The 22,266-nt window shown below is 30.9% G+C and overlaps 1 protein-coding gene across 5 annotated transcripts in view; it reads right to left on the bottom strand.

The window, feature by feature from the left end:
* The window catches only part of LOC107457025 (septin-7), an 83,689-nt gene extending 63,577 nt beyond the window's left edge, over positions 1 to 20,112 (bottom strand). For 2 of the 5 annotated variants that reach the window (XM_016075061.3, XM_071182648.1), the window contains exon 1: positions 10,433 to 10,727. Coding sequence is in view for 2 of the 5 variants with exons in the window: in XM_016075057.4 (XP_015930543.1) it covers positions 3,263 to 3,277 (15 nt within the window). In the remaining 3 variants the exon portion in view is untranslated. Of the gene's footprint in view, positions 1 to 3,262; positions 3,638 to 10,432; positions 10,728 to 20,058 lie in introns of those variants that run through there. The other 3 variants (XM_016075057.4, XM_071182646.1, XM_043052066.2) reach the window with 2 other exon arrangements.
* Positions 20,113 to 22,266: the final 2,154 nt, after the last annotated feature.

The raw sequence follows: 22,266 nt of genomic DNA, 5'->3' as shown, positions 1-22,266 counted from the left end.
CGTATCCAACCAATAATGTACTATTTTCACAATATATTTGCTAAATTTTTTTAAATTATTTGAGTGAAATGCCTACGAAAAAAAAAAATTAAACGGATAAAGATTTTCTATACTTTTCCATTTAGCAGAAGCAAATAAATTCAAATATTTATTTAGTTCGTTTTTTAGATACATAGACATCCTCAAATAACAAATAATAAAAAAATTTTAAAAAAGTACAATTTACATGAGCACGGTGACTTTATTAGTAAAATCAATCGCTTGTGGTGGCGAAATGGAAAAATACCATATTTTCAATAACAATACATAGAATGAAGTAAAATATGGATATGTATTTATAAATAATGGCATCAGTAATTCTTATAGCGCTCAACTATTCAAAATGAAATAAACAAATTCAATAATAAAGAAATTATTTTTCTCTGATAACTGTTCTCACATTTCAAAATACTCCTTTAAAAAACCATAATTCAATGAAAAAATTTCTATCAAATTTACTCGTAGTTTATTTACCTATTAATTAATAAATTTTTTTTTTCAGTTAGTAAATTTACAGTTCCTAATGAACTTTATTATATTTGGGTTCCGGTAAGAGAAGCTCGATTGTTTAGTGTTTCTTACTAGAAACAAATAGGGAACAGCTGTACTAAAGAACAATAATAAGTACTTACTTATAAAATGCATATTTGTAAGCTATAGCACATTCTAACTAATACCCAATTATACCTTTAACTTATAAACCGCACTAAAATAATTGCATTCGTTGTAAAAAATAATAAAAAAAACGTTATTGAATAGCCTACGATCAAAACTCTATCATAATAGCTCTCTTCGGAAATTCTCACGCACAGAATAACATAACAGCAGCGGAGACTGCTTTAATTGGAAGGCAATAATTAAAGGGATAAAACCGTTGTTAGCAATAGAGGCGCAAAAAAGGAACATAAAAATGTGTTCCTTAAACCAATCAATGGGCCCGGAATTAAATAAAACAGTTATTCAAAGGTATGCTGGTGATCAGTTTGGCGTAAAAAATAAGCAGGAGGTATTCGGGAGAACTAAATAGTACGGTATAATGAGAAGAAAAACTATTAAAAGTTCGAAACAGAACATAAGTATAGCAAATAAAAATAAAAAAATAATAAGGTAAATCAATCACAATTATTGCCTTCCGGGCTAACTTATGTAAAATAAAATCTTGAGATAAAATTATAAAACCATATAAAACAATTAGTAGTTTTCCACAAACGATAAGATAAAATTCCCATATGAATGGGAATTAAGTGTAATTGCGATTTTTGTTCTAATCAAAACGTTCTAATTGTAGCATTCTAAAACAATTGAAAATTGATTCAAAGAATAAAATCGTGTAATCATTAAATAATAATTATTAAAATAGTAAATTTCTGACCTAATTCCAGTTTGGATAAATAATTTTTACGATTACGTCTTCTAGTAGAATAGCAATGAAATATTAAAACCTTTGATAGTTAAACCTACATTATTTCATTGGAAGATAAATCAAGAATACTGAAATTTTCCATAAACGCAAGGTAAGCTAAAAAAGAGGTACTTGTTTATCAATATTTTGAGTTATATACCCTTACACCATAAAAGACGTTACACAAGTTTCCCCATGCTATTAAATAAAAGCTAAAGGGATGATAATGATTAAATGTAGACTTCTTTAAACGCATTAGTGCCAGATGCCAGAATCAACTATACAGCGCCAAAAGTAAACATCGCTGCGCAATATATAATATTATGTAATCTACGTAAAGTACTCAAACGAGCAAACAAACTCTGAAATGCTTAAAAAGCAAAGAAGAAATTTTCTTAGGCTTACAACTTCAAGCTACACGACAATTGACAGTAGTGTAACTAAAGCATTCCCGCAACTGCTCGTTGTGGGCCAACGGGTTCGTGGGGGTGAAGGCTCTACAATCTCGTGACCAAGGGCATTATTATGGCAGCATAATTAGCACAGCGCATAGGCCGCCTTTACTTTCCAAATAAGCTTGCACCCATCGATCTGAAGCTACTTAGGCTTTAAGCCGCCACTGGGGATCGAACCCCAATTCTTCAAAATGACAATCCAGTGCTTTAAACCAATGAGGCATCGCAACCACAACATTAATATATATAATAAAAATTCCGTAATTTTTTAGATGAAAATACACGCTTAATTTTCTAATTTAAAATTCTTTGATAATTTATTTAAAAAAAACTCTTTACACGTAAGAAATAAATATTAAAGGCAATTTTTTTGTTATTTGTGTACTCTTAACATTAGTACTTAATGCTCCTAGTCAGAACAAATTCTATTTCATTACATCAGTACTTCGAGTATAATTCAGTTGCTAATTATAAATGGCCATTAGAGACAATATTTAATATATGATATTAATGGCTTAAATGTAATAAATGAGATTAAGCATTGTGCAATAATTATAAAATAACTGAAAATATTCCCTGCAACTAGGAAAATTCGTCAAAAATCTAACGGGATTAAAACTAGTGGACAAGGTGTTAATCAGAGAAAAGTTTTGTTTCATAAAGCCAGCACTAACTAATCTGTTTTCTACGACGATGCAACGGAAAAATTCATACTTCATATCAGTGGCGTGCAGAAGGGGGTAAAGAAAGTTTCATCCGACGACTAAGGACACTAAAACATGAAATTTAATTTTTCTATTAAGTTTTTTATGAAATTTCTCTTAATGGATAAATACTTTGCTCGAGCAAAATATTTTATGAAGAATAAATTTTGATTTCCACACAAATTTCATGATTAACTTTTGGTCATTAAAATTTAAATATTCTTTACATATACGAATATTTTGTTTGAAAAAATAATTTTTTTAACCAAAAAATAATTTTTACTTTCATTTAAATCAAAACGTATTTAGATTTTCCTAGTTCCGACGATTGTGTTTCAATTTTATCTTTTTTAAAAAAATTATTCTTTTTCTGACACCTTTTTATTTATTCCACTTCTTTTTTAGAAGCATCCACGCCACTGCTGCATATCTATATTTACCACAACAACTTAAAACTTTTTAACAATTCATTCTTTAACTTATTTACATATTTCATTCATCCACTTACTCCCTGACTCGAATAAAGAGGCATTTACAATTTCATTTGGCAAACATACAAAGTATGTTTAGTGCAACAATCCATTCATCCCTTGCCTCATAAATTTAAAGCGCGATTCAGCGATTTGATTCAAATTTCATTAGTTGAGTCATAAAATTCTTACCTCCACCGACAACATTAAAACAGGCAAAATAATCCCATGAATGTCACTAAATAAAAAGAAACGAAAGAAATTAAAGCACACACACACTCCTTTGATGAGATAAGTATTCCAAGAAGTCCGAATTCGTTCCGCGCAATCAGTTGGCAGTAGTACGTACTACTAAAACTTCAACCCGACCAACACGCTGAATTAAGGATGTGACGTAATCTCGGGCACAAAAAAGCTATAATCAGTGCTTCAAACGATAGCACACTACTGTGTGCTCAAGAGAAAGTCGCGGATCATAGAGAGTAAGTGGATACGAAAAAAAGTAATAGTGGAAGGTTGGAAGGAAGAAGAAAAAAAAATCTTTCCAACTCATCCTAAAAGAACAAAATCTCGGGCATCGTCTGACAAACCACGCCTTACTTGGCGGGATTGGAAAAAAAAAGAAAAAGGAAAACAAGACGAATGGGTGGAATTTGATTGAATGATTTAACGCAACGCCTTAAAATCTAGTCTTGGTGGTCTCAGAAAGAAATTGCTTCTGATTCCGAGTCAATGATGTCATTGTCTCTTAAAATGCAATTTAAATAATAATACTTCATTGTTTTGTGGGAAAATATCAATCGTAGATTAACTTATGGTCATGATAACCTTTTAACATGGCAAAACTATGTTATCAATCACAATCTTCAAATTAAAACTAGGTGTTCTTTTTAAATCGAAATTGTTTCTAAGTCAATGTCTTCTACAACGATATAATTCTTTGAAAATAAAATTTAAATATTTTGTCGTTTAAGAGGAAAAATTAATTACAAACTTATTTTTGGTGTGAAAATAAGTAGAATGCACAAAACATGCCACGAAAAATCTAAAATTTTTACTAATTCTGACAGGCATGTTTATCCACAAAATATTCCTTTGAATAAAAACCTTTATGAATCCCTATCACACAAAACATAATGTACTTTTATGAATGTAACTATGCATTTAAAGAAACTTATCCCCTCGCTTATCAGAAAGACGAAACAAACCAGTAAAAGATAATATGAATATTAAGTCAGAACAAATTTCATACTAACTTTACAGATAAAAAAAAATCACCAGTCTTTAAAATGGTCGAATTTCATTAGGACGTAAAGATCTATTTAACAAAACAATAACACACTCGCTTTTCATAACTTTTTTTCGTGCACAACGATTGGGATACACTTAAAAATAAAAAAATTTAAATAATTACATATAAGAGAATAAAAAACCACAAGCTAACTTTAATTCAGAAATTCGAATTTGTTATCAATGTTTGAAGGAGGGAGGCTTCTCCGGTATTTTAGAATAATTTTAATTAAAATCTAAGGTTAAAAGAAAGATGCCCGATCGAAATTTTTACATGCCCTAGAAATGTCGGGCAACATTTTCGAGCCCAGGCGAAAACATTAAATTGTCACATAGTATACAACAAATGAGATGCATATTTTAAAGCTAATCCTTTATAAGAGACTTCTTTAAACCACTTGCAATTGACCGCCTCAAACAAAGCTACAATTACAGTAGAAAGAGAAAATGTTTAAAGCCAAATAATCTTATAAAAGCAAACAATTCCTACACACGCCGGAAACAGATTCAAAAAGGACTCCCATTCCTTGGCCGTATTCCAAAATCAGCCAGTTAAGCTGATCGATTTCGTGATACAGCTTATCTATTTTAAAACTAAAAAATAAATAAATAAATACATGGTTTGAATCATTACAGCATACAATATCGTGTCATCACGTTGTTTACATTATTTTAGAAAAGACTACAACACTGGAAACAAAATATAACATTGGCAATTTATATATTAGTGTGATTAGCACTCATAGTTGCGGTTACTAAACACGAGATTTTAAAATGTTCGAATTCGAAACAAATTTACTTATTAACGACATTAGTTCACCTCTTTAGAGCGTGTGGAATGCCTTTTGTATTGTTTTGTCTCTCTAGCAGACTGTGGTTTTTCTTGCTCCGTTTTTCCTCTTTTTTCCTCTCTCGGTTACTGTGGCTTTTCAAATTTTGTTTCTTACCTTTATTTTTCCATTATTCTATGGCAACTTCACGTTTTAAATTTCAAATAACTTTTATTGTGTATCTTGAAAATGGGAGCCTGTTTTTTAGCGCTTGAAACATGTCAAGTGTTATTTCCAGTTCGTCTATTTTAGAAGCGAATTAAGTTTTTAATCGAGTAATATCTCACCGCCTCAGTTTCTTGGGATAATTTAATTAATATAATTTAAATTATTTCTTTTCACTTAAATATCTTCATAAAAATTCAGAGATAGATTCGCTTAAATGTTCAGAATTCGGATCACTTAAATGTCTTTTACTTATCAGTTTTGTCATAACTAATAAAATAAAAAAAAATTTTAGTACTTTTTTTTCAACCCGGGAAACTCTCACTTAAAATTAAAAAAACAATAGTTATGAATACGTTTCCCATCCACACATAGAGCTCTAGAACTTAAACATTCTTAAAGCATACTCCAAATATTATGACAGAGGTCGATTCCGAACAGAGATATTAAAAGAATGCTCCTCATAAAAAGGGGAAAAGGACAGAGATAATGATCATGAAGGGACACGTCAAAGATGATTAACCCTCCGGTGTTATCTTTGGTGGATAAAACGAGATAATGATGTTACACCATATAGGCAAGATCATTAGGCCGGAAACAATGGTACGGTGTTGATAGCCGCTCTTCGCGCCCAACTGATAGGGAAGTTACCCAAAACCATTCATAATGATACACTTGTAGAGTGGTCGTAAAAAAACAGAAATGGGAAAAGAGATTTTGATTGTGTTGATTTGGAGCTCCTAAAAGAGGTATTAAGACTTAATTGGTTTGAATTTTAGTGATATTTTAGATTCAAAAAGTAAACAGCAGGAATAAAAATTTAATGTCAGTAATGGAGAAGATAATCAAGATAAGTCCATTTTAACGGAGGAAAAAAATAAACACTTATATTTTAAAATGATTGAAAGTGGATTCGGGGTTAGTTACCCAGCTGATAGGGAAGTTATTCATAACCATTCATAATGATACACTTGTAGAGTGGTCGTAAAAAAACAGAAATGGGAAAAGAGATTTTGATTGTGTTGATTTGGAGCTCCTAAAAGAGGTGTTAAGACTTAATTGGTTTGAATTTTAGAAGTATGCTTTAGTTTCACGAAAGAACGTTTTAGTTTTGCAAAAATTTGAATAAACAGCAAGAATAATAATTGATTGTGAATAACGGAGAAGAGATAATCATAAAAGCATATTTTAACAGGATAAAAAAAATAAGTAAACATGCATTTAAAGATGGTTGGGGAAGTTAATAAAGATGAGACGAGCTCGTTTACTGAAAAAAGTTTTCTGGTTAGAACAGGCTCGAACCAAAGATAAAACTTTTTTACTACTTCTAAACAAACGTTTGGTACAGCTATTAAGTATTAAACAAAATTTACAATTTGTTAATTAATTTTGATAAAAAAAGGTTTTAATGACTAATTTCCTTATTTAGGCATCAAAGGCCTAATAGTGAGACCTCAAAATTGGGCCTTTATCTCGGGCCTTCTGAGGCTCTAAGTAATCCTAAGTATCTCGGGATAAATTTATTCGGGCTCGAACCTCGAAAAGCGAACTCGAACTCATATCTAGCAGTTGCCCAATTGATAGGGAAGCAACCTAAAACCATTCATAATAATACACTTGAAGAGTAATCATAAAAACAGTGGGAGTGAGGTTTTGATTGAGTTGATTTGTTGATTTTTTAACAGAGTGCGTAGCCAAATCTATCAACAAAAAAAAGCACCTTTTAAAATAAGTACTTTTTAAGCACTCAAAAAAATTTAAGCACTATATACATTAACAAAATGCAAAATAATTTTCAAAGATTTTACATGACCAAGATAAAATAACTAGTTTCTGACAAAGAACTCTTTTCTTGATTATACTAGCCATTATGAAATAATCAAGAGATTTTTCGGTTCGATATCAGAGGGTGGAAAATGAAGCCTGAAATTGAGAATATCTTGCAAAATGCAGCAAAGTTACACATGAGAGTGCAATAATCTCACCGAACCCAGCTCAAAATACGTGGTGAAAATCGACATGGTTTAATTGGTTTGGATTATAGTAGTATGCTTTAGTTTTAAAAAGAACGTTTGATTTTACAAAAAAATAAACGGTAGGGAAAAACAGATTCTGAGCAAACAGGGTAGACAATCAGAAGTACATATTTTAAATCTAAATATGTACAAAAAAAATGGCTTTACAGAGCTTCAAATATACCAATACTTCGTTTAAAATATTTGAAATATAAAACAAAAAAATATGTGATTTTTTTTTTTAAAAGTTCATTTTATATTCTTTACTTCTGTGATAAAATATCATTTTGTTAAATTCACTCAAATAAAACCAAGAATAAATTTGCCATGACAAATACATCAGGCAAAACACAAGTAAGCAGACAGGGTAGAGAAGAGCAATTACATAGCAAAATCTGAAGAAGGAAAAAAATGATAAAGATAAAAATAAAACATCTTAACGCAATTTAAGCTGACAATTTCACACGGTACAGTAGCAAAATAAGACACGCAAGTTGTCACTGAAACCCAAGAACAAAAAGAGCGTATTTACAGAAGTGATAACAAACACATGTTTTAACATAAATCACAAACTGCCCTACGCATTAAAATATGTTTTGAGAATTGTCATAAAAAAAAAAAAATCTCATATCTTGTGAGGTCTCTTTGAGAGCCGTAACACGCCCCGTAATGGAACTCAGGCATCCTCATGGGATTAGCGTGTAGTAGTTTTCTTTACGCATCTTCCAGAGACAGAGAAGCGCACGCACGATGAACGATCTTGGCCTTCCCGTTGCCATAGTTACATAGAAGGATGTTGAACTTGGGAGTAAAGTAGCAGATGCACAATGAAAGAATGGGGTCGATTTTTCTACATGCATTTTTACTCATTTTACTCCAACAGAACGTAGAATAGTAAAGCCAGACAAGAGATAGTGAATCTCTCGGTAAGACATAGTAAGATCAATCTTTCATCCGATTTTTGTTAACTAAATTAAACAGGGATAAGTAGTCAGTTTTCAAATTATATTTTCGTACGTAAACTTAAAAATACTGCATAGTTATTTTGCAAATATTTTTCCTAACAAAGAGACAAAAACCAAAAACGAATTTCTGTTGCATGATCTACCAATAAACAATACAATTACAATCGCTTTATTAAAAAATAAATAAATAAACGAGAATCATATTTAACAGAAAATGACAGCCTCCAAGTAAAAAGCCATATCGAATCTTGTGATGTCACAATCAAAAACCAATATATTTATTTAAAAAAAATCTTAAAAACACGCAGTAAAACGTGAATTGAAATAATAACAGTTCCACATGATAAATTTTTAAAACCGGCGAGGATTGAATTCACAACCTCTGGGACATGGGCTCAACGCCCTACCAACCAGACTATCCGGGTATACAGATATGTACGTATTTCTTTTTGTTTTATCTAATTGCTTTCATCTAAAACAATTCGCAATGAATTCTCAGACCTAACATCAACCTCGACTGGGTTTTCCTCGGCAGAGCATTAAATAAACTTCCCAGAGAATGTCCTGCATAACTAAATGATTCCAAAACGTGTTTTACCGTCCGTAACTTTTTTTTTTATCTTATCAGAAAAAGAAGCCACCGTTTTAAGGATTAACAGAACAAAAAACGTCAACAAGAAGCGATGAAACATTAACTTGGATAAAGTCAGTGGTGCGTCGCAAGAGAAATAATGTATTGGAAAGTTCAAAAACACGTTAAGAGTGGCCGATTTCCACTGAGAAAGAAATCATTTGAAAAAAGAATTCAGACTTAAAAAATAAAACCTTATTCCTCACTCTCTACGCCCAGACAATGGTGCTTTGCAACTATATTAAATACCAGTGGCTCAGCGAGGAAGAAAAAACCACAGAATTCCTTTTCTATGTGCGGTTTAAAGAAAAACATCTAGTAATTACAAATTGTTATAAGAGAAAGTTTGAATAATATCAATCTAAACTTAACAATTAAAGCTGGACTCTGATTTGTCTTTGAAAATTAAAAAATAAATCAATAAATAAAAAACACTTTATAGTTTTTTGATACAGAATTTTAAACGCATTAAATATAAGTAATTAATACTAAAAGATAAAAAAAGAATTGCCAAATGAAAAGAAAACAAAAAATATATATTAGAAATCGATGGATTTTTCAGAACTAAATTTAGAAAAACAAAAAAACAAAAATTACATTATACTGATTAGTCATTATCGAATTTAACGTCTTTTAAAGAAATTCACTAATTGGTCTTTATAATGCCTTGTCATAAAATTGGCTGTCCCTATAGCCACGGCCAATTTACCATCAAATGAAATTTATTAATTTGTCATTAACGACAACCAATTTAATATCAAAGGAAATTACAAATTTGTCATTAACAACAGCCAATTTACGATCAAACGAAATCTACCAATTTGTCACTAACGACAACCAATTTACCATCAGATGAAATTACTAATTTGTCATTAACAGCCAATTTGCCATCAAAAGAGATCTACCAATTTGTCCTTAACGACAGACTTGCCATCAAACGGTATCTACTAATTTGTCATTAACGCAATTAGTCATAAATGCAATTTTAAAAAAAGTAGCCCAAATGCTAACCACTTTAAAGATAAAACATTAAAATGCGGAAAAAACGATAACAAAGAGCTAACTAAGATTGAGCTGAGTTAAGATTTTATCTTTAAAAATTGAAATTTTAAGTAAGCAAAAGTGTCAACTAAATATTCGTTTTTCTCCTTCAATAAAAAAGTTCAGTTAAGAAGTTTAACATTTGAACGATTCAAATATAAGCTTTGAACTTAACGAAAGGAATATTTTAAATATTAACCAAAAACACTTCGCGTTATAAAGCAATTATTTAAATATGATTGCAAATATTTCCTTAATTAAAGATATTAAACTACTCTAAATGGATTTTTAGATTATTTCATTTTTAGTGGCAATTTTAATATCCTTAGCTGCAAAAATCAGCTAATTCCTTCAACTGTGGACATCTGCACAAAAAATTTACCCATAAAATGCTATCACAGTATTTTAATAAAGAAATATCTTACTTCTTACTAGCGACGATTTCTCAAACTAAACCGATTCCTAAAATATCCAAGAGATGACACTTCAACACACAAAACAAAACCAACAAATGCATTCGTTTTCTAACCAAGCTATTCTCAGCGGCGTTGTTGGTCAACCAATTTTCATAACTTAACAGAAACGAAATACTCGTGGAAAATTATCCACTGAAGGAACACCATGGTTCGCTGACTTCTAAAATCGATCGAAGAGTCCATGTTGGCTCGGAGCACGTGCGCCACGGAGTATGTACCGGTGGTGTGGCCGCGTCGTAAAAAGGCTATGGATTTCAAGGGTGGAGGCTCTTCTATCTCTACCCCAGGTGTTGTAAAGGGGGAGAAAGGGGAAGATTGTTAATGAATTGGTAGATAGGAAAAAAATATGGTTCATTTTGTTCTTTACGTGACATGAAACTATCACGCAAAAAGCCTATTCCTGTAAGTCAGAGACGTATTACCCTTTTTAGTGTTTTTTTATTTTATTATTATAATAAATAATTGAATTTGAATTACTTTGCCAGCGTTGAACACACGATATTTGCTCAGGAAAAAAAAAGCAGTACGCTTCTGCATAAAATCAAAGCTACGTCAAATAATTTTAATTTACAAAACCAAAAATACATGTACCGAGTTAATATAGGACTTAGTTAGTGCCCGAGATGCTCGGGCCCCTTAGATTTGGCAATTATTTCCCCTCTCTTTAAGAATTATCTACATTAAGATTGTAAGTTAATAAAAATTGAAATGAATTAAGAGTACAAGATGGCTCCAAGAAAATTTGTGAAAAGAATAAAATGTATTCAAATGAATGTATGGTGTCGCATCACATGCATCTATATATATATGTCTTAACTACCATGACCTCCACCTTGCTCCTAATGGGCAGTTCAGGAAATACTTTAATTTACTTGAAAAATATCTTTCGTAAACCAGCTTTCGGGTTTTACTATGTTTTCTAAAATTGATGTATTGAAATTCCCTGTTATAGCGGAACCCTAGGGTTTCTTTGAAGGGACACATGGTTTCTGAGAATTAGGACTGGTTTGCGATATGCAAAAACCTATAACGAAAACGCAACAGGAACATCATTCCTGCTAAGTTACAAGATTGGTCGAGTTGGACAAACCACTCACCATTGCAAAAATTCTAATTAAACTATGTATGACAGAAATAGCTGAATGTGTACTCGGAGAAGATGAAGTATAAATAAAAAGTGTTTTTCGATTGTTGAAAAAACAATTTCTAGAGCTATGAATTATGCTGGACCATATTGCAAGACGAGAACTGGCTTTTTTGTTTCTTTCTTCTTTTTTTTTTTNTTTTTTTTTTTTTTTTTTTTTTTTTTTTTTTTTTTTTTTTTTTTTTTTTTTTTTTTGCCCATATATTCAATAAACTCAAGTTGGTGTTCCGCCAAAATAATGTCAACCATTCGAAGTTCTATAGCAGGAAAAAATAGAGAAATTTCTCGTGAAAACTTATAAGCTTGACATGCCACTAACAAGTTTCCTAATATACATTCTTGCTACAATTATATATTTGAAAACATCAAAGAACAGTTTTATATGAAAATGTAACCTCTTTGGGAAAATTGTAGCTTATCACGTTATTGCTTCCTCGGTCATTATATATTTTTCATTCTTTATCAAAAATGGAGAAAAATATAAATTTGAAGGATCCCAAATCAAATTACTATTAAAGAAAAGGAAGGAGGGATATGTTAGCAATCTCTGACCAATGACTATCAAGAACAAAGCAAAGAAAAAAAATTATAATAATCGAATCATAGAAACGAATTCCCACCCAAAAAGAGAATAGAATTTTACATCAGGAGGCGTTATAAAAACAAAGAATTTCTTTAGAAATCATCCCTCCCCCATCGAATGAACTGCTAAAACAATTTAATAGCCTATTATGTAAAACTAAAACATAATACAGTTACAAAGCTTGGCGAGTTTTGCAGGAACTTTCAGATAATAGCATACTGTAAAATGCATAGGTAAACTAACACAAATCACCAAGAGAAATAAGCTGTCACAGTGATTGTCACAGTAAACTAAAAATGAGATAAGAAAAAAAGCTTCCGGTGAAAAAGCAAACACGGATACAGTGGCCAGGTGTGTTAAGTGTGAGCAGATGGTGAAACATTTGGCCTCTGGTAAAACCAAAACTCCCACCAATTTCATAATTATTTATGCACTTTTTGAAATGTGAAAAAATATTTAAGGTACTTTTCTTTCTTTAAAAACAACACACATAACGATAGAATTAGGAAATATGCGGTAAAACACCGACTTTATGTTTTTTGCTAAGAAAACCAAAAAATAAATACCAAAACGGGAAAAAAATTCGGTCAAAGTAAATGTATACATGAATCATCCCCATAAAAATAGCGGGAAAATTCTGTTACTCCTCTGTCTGTAATTTTCCCTTATCTCGAATTTTCTATGGTACAGAGTGAAATGTTTTATTTTATATTATAACCGTCGTTGAACAGCCAACCCAATTTTTGGGTTTACGGCTTCTAATGTTCAACTCAGTAGCCTTATAACTTTGAACCCAATCCAGAAGACAAGGGAACTCTTGGATCAAGTATTGGGAGAAATTTTGCCTTCGTGGAGGACTTTTTGATGAATTTGCATTACATGGAGAGGAAGAATACGAGAACCTCCCACGGTAGCCTGACGGCAAGGGGACTGTTAACCCAGGATCCGTCTACCACTGAGGATATTTCCCGTCAGCACTGTGGTCGGTGCAAGCAGTATGCAGAATTCGTATCGACTGGGATTCGAACCCGGTTCGCCTCATTGAAAGGCGAACGCTCTATCCTCTGAGCCATCAAGGCTCAGAGTGCAATGTTTGCCGAGCATAAATAGGTTGTTTTTTTAATGCGTGGAAAAAATAAAAAGTATTGCAATATAAAAAAATAAAAGGATTCTTCATATCCGCCAAATTTTCTGCTATTTGCAAAAGAATTTTTCAATAAAAGAGAAATAACAATTAAAATAGTAAGACACTAATGTTATAAAAAAACAATACAAATAAATGAAATAAAAACAAATATCGTAACCTGATCGTAAAAATCTTGTTTACGATAACAAATCGAATAAATATAATATAAGTAACCAGTACTTAAAAACATCAATATTCCTTGAACATCATTATTTATTGCATATAAAACGGTAAGGGGTAATATAACGAAAAGACACAGTTTCAAATAGTAAATCAAAAAAGCATTTTGAAGAATAAAACCACGATTTTTATGTAGGAAATATGATGATTCTGTTCATAGGGCTGCTATCCCACGAAAAATCTGTTTACTAGTAAAATACCAATCATAAAACATAAGGAAAACTTAATGTAAAAACGCAACCTCCAGAAAAAATATAGCTAATAACTAGATTGACCCAAACCCTTATAACGTATTTAAATCATTCTGCATGCGATGATGATCATAATAAAATTAAATTTACAAAATCAAGAATCAAATAGTTAAGAAAAACTTTAAAATTTGGAAGTAAGTAGCTAAAGGTTTTCACTTTGTCTTCTAAGGAAAAAAAATAATTTTTTTTTTTCAAATAGAATTTTTGTTGTTTATCATTATTTTATTATTTTTATAGGGACACGGACACCCAGTGGATAATCAGACTCGCATTAAAATGTTTAAAAAATAAATCCTAATCCACAGCCATAAATAACAGTTTTACAAACCCAGCAATACATCAAAATACATTACATTCAAAGAAACGCAACATCTTTCATACAAGTACTAAAAAAAAATCCTTCTGATTTCAAATACATAAAAAAAGTAAGGCAAACAAGAAAGGGAAATATTTCTTTCCATGTTCTCTTTATAGGAGGGACATTCTGGTGACAGAAAAAGCAATCTATCCGTAACCTCAACCTTCAAATCGGGAGGGGCCCCTCGACCTCTTGCCCCATGACTAACCGCCACTCTTAATTTTTCTACATTACTGACTCACTCTCATCTATGCACTTTACCTTATGCTCTAACTTCAGTCGAACAGATTGAATAAAAAAAAGAACTTGTAGGCTCGAATCAACGCCTTTATTAGATAGAAAAACAGTTACCTCAGCAGGTACAACGGCGAACATTTTTTTGGAAATCAGCCAATAAGTGCTTTTTTTTTATTTCATTTTCTTCCTTTCAAACTGAAAGGAGAGATCGAATTTTTCAACGGATATTTAGGTAAGGTTGCAAGCAGTGTAACGTATCTAATAAAATGTGATTGGAAAGTTATTTTTGTTTAGGCGCAATTGAAGTTCTTTTTTCATTGATACATAAAAACGGATTTGTATCATTATCAGGACTTGCTCTGATAATGATACAAATTCACAGTTATCTATGAAAACACTTTGAAGGTAGGTCTAAGGCCGAGGGCAGGCTGCTTTTGCTTTCCTCAGTGAAATAGATATCCCACAATTACAAATTGATAATTTGTAAGCTACAAATCGTTTGCGGTCGCCCCCTTTTACATGGTGGACGCTAGAGGAAGGGGGNCATAATGTTCAAATTATTATTTTTTACAAATATTTTTATAGTCACCGATAATTAATAATAAATACATTTTTGTACAAGTATATGAATGTATACAATAAAATATATATAACTAAATTGTAATTCTCATTTCATCCCATTTGTCCCGCTTTGTCTCAGTGAAAATGTGGTCACTTTAGTCTAAGAGCACTAAGAAAAATAATCTATATACAAAATCTTGCATGTAGACTTTCACTTTTGAGCGATATTCTGTCTGTGCAGCTAATTCAAAACAAATTTCTCTTCAGCAAATTCAAAGCTATATACATTTACTACTAATGAATAATATGAGGGGAAAAACACCATACGCAGCAAAGCCGGGTTGCTAATTTACAAATCAGCGGCTTAGATGTAGATTTTTGTTGGTCGCAATTATGAAGCAAGCTTTTATTTCTTTTAAAATTCGTTACCTCAAAGGGAAAAAAGTAAAAACCCAAGCTTTTTTTTCTTATTTAAGAAAATACCCTTCCAACCATTAATCGAGTCTTAGAACGTGAAGATCCAATCATTAGAGCAAAAGTTATTCTAGAGTGATCTGTTTTTTTTTTTTTCGCACTGTACTTTATTTCTTGGAGGATATAAAAAGCATTGATCATTTAAATCACAAATATTTAATAATTTCCCAGCATTTCTTAAATCAATGTCGAGAAAANAAAAAATCGTATGTTCATAAAGGACCCAATTTGGGGTCGAGGTAAAAAAAGTGCTTTAGAATAAAATAAATTAAATAAATATAAAAAAATATTTCATGTAAACATGAATTAACTTCTTAATATATCCAATATCGTAAACTGAACTAAGTCAATTTTTTATTAAAAATCTTTTTGAATATTGGTGAAAATTAAGTTCTCCAGTTCAGTTTGCCTTCTAAAAGAAGTGACTAAATTTCGAAAGTAGTTTGTAATCGTTACATTTAAAAAAAAAAGTAGTACAGTACAGAACCCGTTATCCGGAAATCAGAAAACCGNATTGGTGAAAATTAAGTTCTCCAGTTCAGTTTGCCTTCTAAAAGAAGTGACTAAATTTCGAAAGTAGTTTGTAATCGTTACATTTTTAAAAAAAAAGTAGTTGTAGATAACTACAATTATAATAAAGTAGCAGTAGTAACTACAAAGAAAATGTAGTTCTTCCGACCACTGGTCCTGCCTAATACTAAGAAAAGATTAAATGGTAGTGTACCTTATTGGATAATTATAAAAGACTTTTAAAAGCTATTTGAGAAACTTTTTAAATCTGAAAACAAAACACAAAAAAAAAACTTATTTTGAGATAGGTTACGAATAAAGTTGTCCTGCATGATGATCATGGCTAATCCCTAGAATTTTTATGGAGAGTTCATTAGTGTTAAATAGTGAAAAATCTACTCACAAGTTTGTGAAAATTAAGTCCTGATTACGTGAAAAACAAGAGGACTGTCCAGACTTTATTTTTGTGTAAGACCAGTTCAACAAAACTACGAAAAATCTACTTATAATTGCATGAATGTGTAAAAATAAGGTTCTATGTTTTAGGAGGGGGGGGGGACAAAAACCGGCACATTTCAAGGATATTTAGTTTTAAAATTATGAGTTAGAGGCATAATTAACTCAAAAGAAAAGTCAGAAAGATCAGTTTTCGAGATAAAATATATTGTGTATGATCCATTTAATCCATAAAAATTTTATGAAGGGGTTATTAAGAGATCAAAATTCCCCTAAAATAATGCCTGGTGGCAAAATGAATTAAGCAACACTCAAAATAAAATCTTCCTTTTTTTTATATTACAGCTGATATTAAATATAGCTTGATATCAATATAGAGCAGATTTTTTTTTTTTCCTTTTGATCTTCCGGGAAGCAAATTCCTTTTACGTCACGTTCAACTCGAAGCTTTTTATAAACAAAGAAGGAAAAAAAAATTCTTATCTCTGGTTAATTCGGGAGTACTCCAGTGGGCCATCTGGAAGCTAACTGTCAATTAGTGTTCCGGGGCAAAAGCAAGCGTTGAGTTGAGTGGATAGGCTCAACCTTCTCCAGATGGCAATTTGATGCGAACTGGCCCATTGACAGAAGCTAAACGAAACTTATTCCGAATGAAATTTAAGACACAGTGACACACGAATTCATTCATAATAGAAAGGAATAGGTGGAAGGATATTGAAATTTTAAGCCTTCATTTATTTATTTAGAAAAATTAAATGTGTAATATCAATGAAGATTATGTCAACAGTGCACTTAGCGTTGAATTAAATTGATTTGCAGGCATCTGTTTAACTCTTTCTTTGACAGAAAATTTTTATTCTACATAGTTTTCATACTTTTTACCTTATTTTGTATTAAAGTCAAAATAAAATAAAAATATTATATTTAGCATTTAAATTAAGGCTGTGAAATACAGCCTAAAATACCGGTCCCTTTTCCTGCGTTAAAGGTAAAATCTTCCTAACACGGCTCAATTTTTCAAATTTACAGTTATTTAGATCTATAAAAACAGTAATTCACCATTGAAGTTTTTTAATTTACAAAATAAATTATTGACATGCTTTTAAATAATAATAAAATAAAATAAAATAAATTCTTTTTTTTTTCTTTTTTAGATTTTAAATTTTTGTACATAGATAAAACCGATAAAAGTTTTTTTTAAGTAATTCTTAAACCATTTTTTTTTTTTTTTTNTTTTTTTTTTTTTTTTTTTTTTTTTTTTTGTCATTGAAAAACATCGAAATATATTTCTTATAATTAGAGCGTCAAAAAAAAAAAAATACATAAGAGGGACATCTGGGTCAAAGGGTCAAAGTTGTATTTAGCTTTGTTGGCTGAATTAACTCTTTTTAACGAATATGTAATATGCTTGATTGATTTGTTGATTTGTTCATTTACGTCGNGAAAAACATCGAAATATATTTCTTATAATTAGAGCGTCAAAAAAAAAAAAATACATAAGAGGGACATCTGGGTCAAAGGGTCAAAGTTGTATTTAGCCTTGTTGGCTGAATTATCTCTTTTTAGCGAATATGTAATATGCAATTTACATAACAGCTGCGATTTTGCAATAGTTATTGATGACTGACAGATCGAGTGTAACTTATCTTCCGTCAGCGCCCTCTATGTAGTTTGAAAATGGCGCAAAACGTCAATATGTTGAAAGACTATACCTTAATACCAAAATAACTTGGACCCTCATTGGTGCAATATCCTCGAATCTTGGCTCAATAACGGTTCAAAAGGTCGTTATTTTTCCGACATTGGCCTTATATAATATAGATTTACAAGATTCACCTGATATTTTACTGCCACTTTACAATCAATATCAGCCCGATATAGAATTGTCAGATTCACCCAATATTTAATATTCATAATTCAGCAAATTTAGGTCCTGTATATGTCATTCTAGGACCAATATTAAAAAATCTAGACATCCCAATATTGGTCCCTCAGTGCATGTTCATAAAGGACCCAATTTGGGGTCGAGGTAAAATTGTTGCTACAGTAATTTTTCCTCATTCTAAAAATAGATTTGTGAAATTATCACTAAGTTACGGAGTTGGATATTAAAACCGGATGATCAAGCTTTTCCACATTGAAGATATATAAAATCCATTATCGTAGAATATTTACATAGAAGATGGTAATATGTAAATGGTTAAAAAACAAAATCGAAACAGAGAATCTTAATTAAAATTTCATATAAAAAAGTAAGCTTAGTATTCAAAACTGATAAAAGAATTTCAAAAGTTTTAGGAACAGTGTTTCGAATATTTGTTATTTAAGGAAACTTGTTATTTAAGGAACTGTAAGGAAAAAAAATATTATCCCTATTTTCTTAACACTAGAAAGAATCAACATTGTTGTATTCCTAAGAAGACTGAAACGGCTAATTTTGGTGTTTGTTATGTAAATCAATAAGACAGGAAAATGTTAAAAATATAATCACAATTAATTTAATAAAAACATATTATATCGAACTTCTATAATACAGTCGAATTAGTCAACGAAAATATTTGATTAAACGAAACAATGCCTTTTTAATTATACGTGTGTTTATTAGCTCTTTAGAAAATTGAGTTTCCTTTTCTCTATAAATAATAATTATAGATACTTAAGTGGAAATAGTCCTTTTTAATGAAACTGGGGTACCTTATATATAAAAAAGGGTACCCAAATCCCAAAACTACCTGGGGTTATGGGATACCTACCAAAATACCTAACGAATCTTGACCTTCGTCATTCTAGGTATAAGGTTCCATAGATAAGTTTCTATAAGGCTAGTACATAAATGATTAAATAAGCTCTTAAATTGGATCAAATTACTATAAGTCTAAAATTCTCAACACTTTCAATAAGTTAATTTTGGAATTCAGAATAACAAAACAAGAGGAGCCAAGTAAATCCCATCCGTCTTTCTGGCGTTAAAATTAAAAAAATAATAAAAACAATTAGTTTTTTTATAATTAAAATAGAATGAGAATTTAATTACTTACTTCGAGCAGTATATTTTACGAAATATAATCAACTAATCTATCGGTATCAATTCTGTTCCATAATAAAAAATTAAAAAATCACCGTATAAAAATTTTAGAATACCACGAATTTATCATATCTGAGTGAAAGAACGCAAAATAAATAACATATCTAAGCGCAAAATCAATATATTTAAACAACTCTCAAAAAGAGGTATTTTCTTTTTAATGAGAAAATATGTACTTTCTTCAGAAGCATGCGTAAAAAAAAAATGCTTTTTTTCATAAAACAATGGCCGACTATACAAAAATTCAAGAAAAAAACAATTATTTAAACATATTTGGCAACGTTAGGAGAGACCACTAAAACAAATAACACGACCTTCTCAGAAAAGGAAAAACTTTACATAAGCATCCACTCGAACACTCGGCGGTACATTAACATCGTGAATAAGTGCATTCTCACGTTTTCACCAGACTTGAGACACTTGGTCGAAAAACAAAGGCAAACACAGATGACACTTAAAATTTATAAATAAATTGGTTTGACAAAATGCAGAAGAAAGAAAAGGAAGAAAAAAATAAAGCAATCCATGGCAAGAAAAAAAAAAGGCTTACCGCTGCTGCAGAGTGGTTTCATCCATAGAAGAGGCCAACATAAAAAGAAAAAGAGAAAGAAGATTATGTTACTAAAGAATTGGGTCAATAAATGAATTAGTAAAATATTTGAAAACAATGTTATTCAGCTGAAAAGTTTAGTGGAAAAAAGTGTTATCAAATAAAGATCAGCATGGCTACTAAATAATTGATACTAACGACCCCTTTCGAACAATATATTTAAATGACGAACACAAAATGCAAACATACACAAAATACTAACACACTACCTAATTGTAAAACATTTACTAATCACGTGGCTTTTTAAAATGAAATATAGATGGCAGCACAAAATACTTTAAACAGAAACACAGCACAATATAAGTATTACATAAAATCAATATTACACGTATTACTTGATTAAAAACTTCATTCGCTTCAAAAATATACAAATAGGAAATAACAGTTGATATGTTTTAAGCGCTCAAAAACAGACGGCCATTATCAAGACTTGCCTGCCGTGAATGAGGAGTAACACGAATGATTTGAAATACAAAATATAAAGTTGTAAACGAAAAATGGAAACATAAAGGTGAGAAGCAAAATTAGAAAAACACAGTACGCGAGAGAAAAAATTGCTGAACATTATAGGAATCTTGGGCGCAAATTCAATTTTGACAGTTCCAAAATTATTTCTAAGCCAGTCACATCAACTCATCTTGATGCCTTAGAATCATGTTTTATTCATACGAATGCTGATTTCCTTGTTAGAAACATTAGTTACTTACCATCTCTCCATAGAGCTTGGAAATGCATTTTGCCCTTATTTGCTCTCTCTGCCACTGTGGTGTTTCTTTTCTGGTTTTCACATTTTTTCCTCTCTCAGCAACTGTGGTTTTTCTAGTTTTGCTTCTCGCCTTTATTTTTTATTTTTATTTCTTTTTTATTTTCCGTCTGTAACTTTACGTTTTATATCTCATATCACCTTTATTTGTTTCCATTTACGTCTGGCAAGTCTTGAAAATGGGCGTCTGTTTTGAGCGCGTGAAACATGTCGACTGTTATTCCCAATTTGTATATTTTTGAAGCGAATGAAGTTTTTAATCAAATAATATCTTACTGCTTTAGTTTCTTCTGATTATTTACTTAATTATTACACGTAGTTGGATTGAAGCACTAGGTTATATTGGATGCTAAAATCAAAAACACTAAGTTGAAAGTTTGTAAAATACACACCCAGGAAAATGGGTTCAACATTGCACACAAAATTGGTATCTTGAATCATGATAAAGGTTCAATTCGCTGTAAGCATAAATATTAAATTGTACCAATCAAGTCGAACCATAAAAGAGATGGCCAAGCCGGAGACTGAACTAGATCACAGAGTGGAATAAAGCAATAGTCGTTTGCACTAATGCTATTGGACGATTCATATTCGCATCCCAATAGAAACGTATACGTTTTTATCTGCATCTCATTGATGGATTTCCAGTGGATAGCTAAGTGGAAATGACGTAAGCTTAGATATCTCTATACCATGTTATCAAGTATATGAAGGATGGTTCACCTTAGCACTAGTTGCAGCAGATTTGAACTATTTTATGAATTAATAAGCCTCAAAAATTTAAACGATTATCAGAAAGAACACAGTGAATGGGTGTAATTTTCAAACTTTATATAACTAATTTAAAATTTTTATAATAAAGATTTTAGTGCTTATTAAAATAAATTTAAGAAAATCGTACATCGCAAAATATATTATTAAGGTTAGGGGGTAAAGATTACTGGTATTTTATAGCCATCGGGTAATTTTAGCCATGAAGTTCCAATTGCTGAAAAAAGTATTTCAAAATATCATAATGAAATTTTGTTTTTGTTTTTATTTTTTTTTGGTTAATGGCGGGCATTTGGGCGGCATAATGCAAAAAAATCGATGGAAGAAAAATTTCTCATTGCGTGATAAGTTATCCTCTAATAATTTGTTCTCATTTTGATATTTAGAAGAAAAAAATTTCAGTAGCTGAAATTTTATTTATTCTAGATTTGCCTGAACTCAATATTATAATTCTATACTTAAAATTTTATTTAACTTATGGCAGAGAATTTACGATGAAAAGTTTCTCCCATGGTGCATCCTAGTTTATTAAAACAGGATAGCAGCAAACGTCAATTCCCAGTAGCGCACAGGTACAAGAGATCTCTGTTGAGGATTTATGATAACAGATGGCG

This window comes from Parasteatoda tepidariorum, chromosome 6 (genome assembly GCF_043381705.1).
Source record: "Parasteatoda tepidariorum isolate YZ-2023 chromosome 6, CAS_Ptep_4.0, whole genome shotgun sequence".
In the NCBI taxonomy this organism is placed as follows: Eukaryota; Metazoa; Arthropoda; class Arachnida; order Araneae; family Theridiidae; genus Parasteatoda; species Parasteatoda tepidariorum.
Note: the sequence above shows the minus strand (reverse complement) of the source record. Positions and strands in the feature narration are given on the sequence as shown.